Source organism: Pediculus humanus, genomic scaffold (assembly GCF_000006295.1).
Source record: "Pediculus humanus corporis 1103172107855 genomic scaffold, whole genome shotgun sequence".
Lineage (NCBI taxonomy): Eukaryota > Metazoa > Arthropoda > Insecta > Psocodea > Pediculidae > Pediculus > Pediculus humanus.
This window is the reverse complement of record NW_002987435.1, coordinates 57,899-61,820: the sequence shown is the minus strand read 5'-3', so window position 1 is coordinate 61,820 and position 3,922 is coordinate 57,899. Positions and strand designations below refer to the sequence as shown.

The following is a 3,922-nucleotide window of genomic DNA, read 5'->3' as shown; positions in this document are numbered from 1 at the left end:
TTATTTTTTTTATTTGAAAAATAATGTGTATTAATTGTCAGTGACTCTATATTTTGCATTCAGTTATTACCATATTTTTGACTAAATTGCCATTGTTTTATTTTCTAAAAATATGAAAAATAAAAATAAAAATTAGAGTTTAAGAGAAAATACTAATATTTTACTGATATTTTGTTTCAGCTTGAACAGAGATATTGTGGTTCTATGTAAAAGATTAAAGAAAGTTTTTGTCTTTGAACTGTTACATTTACAAAATGCATCGACAAAGGTAAGTTTTCTAAATATTCATTTTAAAAAATTTATTACTTGGAAAATATTTTAAATAATTATTGCTTAATTTAACAATTGAATATATATGTTGGATAATCAAGTTTATGAATGTAAGAAAAGGTAGAGTTATTTAAAAATAAATTTATTCAAAGATATCTGTTTAAAAAATTTTTTTGATTGAAAGTTTTTTGGGGTCACACATAAAGTTTTAGCTGACTTTACTGTCACTTTTCGGGTAAAAGAAATGCACTTATTTTGAGTCAACAGTCATTCTATTGATGCCATTCAATACTATCATTCATGTTCTTCTTCGAAAAAAACAAAAAAAAAAATAAGCATGCTGCTTTAATGATTTACTTATTTTTTTATTTTTATTTTATTTTATTTTTTTGTAGAAAAAAAAATCTCTTACTCTTTTTATGAACAAAAAATGAGACCGAAGAATGATTAGAAAAACTTAGTTTTTCCTTGTTTTATATTAATGATATATATTTTGTTTTTATTATTTTTTAGTGCAACATGTTTTTTTCAATATTACAACTTTTTCCTTATTATTTACCCCAAGTTGAAGATGTTTGTTTTTCGAAAGTACAATTATGAATTTGTTACAATGTATAACATTTTAATGAGAGATTTATTCTAAATATTTATTGCTTTCTATTAAGTTTAATTATCTAGTTCTATATTTTTTTCTCCTGTACCAATAAGAGTCACATGTTAATGATATTTAAATTAAATTTTTTCAACAAAAAAAAATTGACTTTAGTAACTAAATATCTATATATATATACTCTAAATTTAATATTTCAAGTAATTATTGATAGTTAAGGGTCAATGTGAATATATTTTTTAATAATTTTAGACAATTAAGAATTTTCTGAAATCTCCCTCCCTCTTTTTTTAATCAAAAGGTTTACTAGAATTAAAATTTGCAAAATATTTATTTTGCTTTATCATAAATTTTTTACTTGGGGAAAAAACATTAAGGTTATTTTTTTTTCAAAGCTTTTAGCACCTAAAAATATTAAGTTTTGTTAACAAGTGATTTTAAGTTAATTTTAAAAATCATTTGAATCACACAAATGTTTATTAAGACTTTCATTTGTAAAATGGGTTTTGTTTTTTGTTCTTAACTTGAGAGAATCTTATAATTGTATTCTAATTTTTCTACATTGTGTAAATGAGAAATTTAAGTTAAAATTTTTAATGTAACTTTTAATAAAAACAGCTTAAAGTTTTCAATATTTGAGCTGTTTTTTTTTTTTTTTTTTAAACTTAAGTTAAATTTAATTTTTCATGTCCTTTAGCCAGTATGTTCATTCAAAAATATATTATTATCATTTGCTCGGTTTTAGACTTGATAATACTGCACTTTTACATTCTTTTTACACATTGTGCTATAATAACTTTTCCAAACTAAAACTTAAATAATTAATTATAATTTCAGCGGATGCCATTCCCGAACCGGCATAAAACGGAAAAGACAAACAGTAGAATCTGAAGATCGGGAAAATAAATGTTGTTCGAATCAAATTGGTCATGTAGAAAAAAAAGCAATGTACAAAGTAAATTCAAAATGTGATTACATAGAGTTACAACAAACATCTCCTATTAATTCTCCTCTTACTCCCAGAGATGTATACACTGATCAATCTCTTAACAGGTAATGTTTACAGAAATTTGGAGTTAAAAACACCACAACCTTGTATTATTATTATTATTATTATTATTATTATTATATTTTAATTAATCAAAAATTATTAATATTATTATTTTTTTTTTTTTTTAAAGAATGCTTGGAGAATATTCTACATCATTTCAAAAATTAGAAAAAAATGATCATTCTCCTACGTTAACGTGGGCGAAATGGGAACAATTATGGAACGTAATGCGGTCTAAGGATAAAGAATTAGCAATGAAAAGAAATCCTAAATTGTTTGATCAAAGTCCCGATATTAGGCCTAAAATGAGATCTATTCTTTTAGACTGGATTACAGAAGTTTGTGAAGCGTATAAAATTCATAGGGAAACTTATTATTTAGCCGTTGATTATTTAGATCGATATTTATCTATTCAAACTGGAGTTGTTAGAAGTCAACTTCAACTCATCGGTTTGAAAATTTTTTAACGTTTTAAAATTGTAAAATATTAATCGTATTTTAATTTTTTTTTAATAAAATTTTATTTTTTTATTTTCCAGGCGTCACTTGCTTATTTATAGCGTCTAAAGTTGAAGAAATTTATCCTCCAAAATTAATGGAATTCGCATTTGTCACAGATAAAGCATGTAAAGCGGAACAAATTTTGGATATGGAATTGGTTATACTTAAAACCTTAGATTGGAATTTAGCATCAATAACCGCACATGCTTGGTTAAATTTATACACTCAAATTTGTAATGTCAATAATTCAAATGAAAATTTATCAAATTATTCTTTTATATTTCCAAACCATTCAATAAAAGAATATTTGCAATCCTCTCAACTATTGGATTTGTGTATTCTCGACGAAGGCTCCCTAAGATTTCCTTACAGTGTTTTAGCCGCATCCGGAATTTATTTAACATCATACACTGATCAAATTCTTCGTGCATCAGGTATATAATAATTTTTTTAATTAAACATTTTTAGAAAATAAATTTTGATTATTTTTTTTTTTTTTTTTTAAATTTTTGTTATAAATAACAATTTATTTTTGTAATTTTTGTTTTATTTTTTGCAAGTGAAAACTTTTTCTCTCTCTCTCTAAAAATTAATTTTTTTCTATTAACATTAATTGATATTTGTTTTTTTTTTAGGTTTGCAGTGGTCGGACATTTCAGAGTGTGTAGAATGGATGAGTGCATTCGCTCAAACAATTAAAGAAGAAAAATCTTCCAACTCCCCAAGTAAGATTAACCATTTATCATCAAATATTTCAAATGAATTTTATCAAAGGCAAACTCATTCTGTGGATTTAAATTTATTGGTATGTTCATTTTAAGTTTTATTCTTATATTAAATGTAATTATTTTTATTAAATAATTACATCTTTTAAAATAGTACATTTACTAAATTTTAGTATTTTCTTTTTTATTTATTTAAAATACAATATTTATATATATATTTATAATAGCTTATTTCGTTGCATTTATAAATACATTTGTGAGATTATTTTTGATAGAGTGTTGCACTACTTTGACTTGAAATAAAATGAATTAAATTTAAAAATTTGTAAAATTAACTTTTTTGAACATTGATATTCAATATTTCAATTGTTACATTTTGATTTTAATGGATTTTTTTAAAATTTAATTTTAAGGAATAGCAATGTTGATTTTAATTGTACAATGTAATTTATTGATGATAACGACAAACATTTACTAATAACTGGAAAAATATAAATTTATAAAAATTGTTTTATTAATTTTAGGAAAAAGCTCAAATAAAAATTCAAAACAGAATATCTGATGTTAGTACTCCTACTCACAAATCAATGGTTTTTTTGACGCCTCCTTCAAGCACGAAAAAAACATCGTCCAATACTGAAATTATTTGTGGTTAATATTTATGATATACTTTAAGTTATTAATAATAAAAAAATATTAATTTAACAAAAAGGCAATCTAATTACAACCGGATGATAAATAAAGTAATGGCAAATGGTTTTTATA

The 3,922-nt window shown here is 23.0% G+C and overlaps 1 protein-coding gene across 1 annotated transcript; it reads left to right on the top strand.

Moving 5' to 3' along the window:
* Positions 1-2,062: 2,062 nt before the first annotated feature.
* On the top strand, positions 2,063-3,813 carry Phum_PHUM377500 (G1/S-specific cyclin-E1, putative; the record flags this gene model as incomplete). The annotated part of the gene is made up of 4 exons (XM_002428319.1): positions 2,063-2,363; positions 2,471-2,866; positions 3,068-3,237; positions 3,682-3,813. The coding sequence occupies 4 exons, from the start codon at positions 2,063-2,065 to the stop codon at positions 3,811-3,813; spliced, it is 999 nt and encodes a 332-aa protein (XP_002428364.1).
* Between the last annotated feature and the right edge of the window lie 109 nt (positions 3,814-3,922).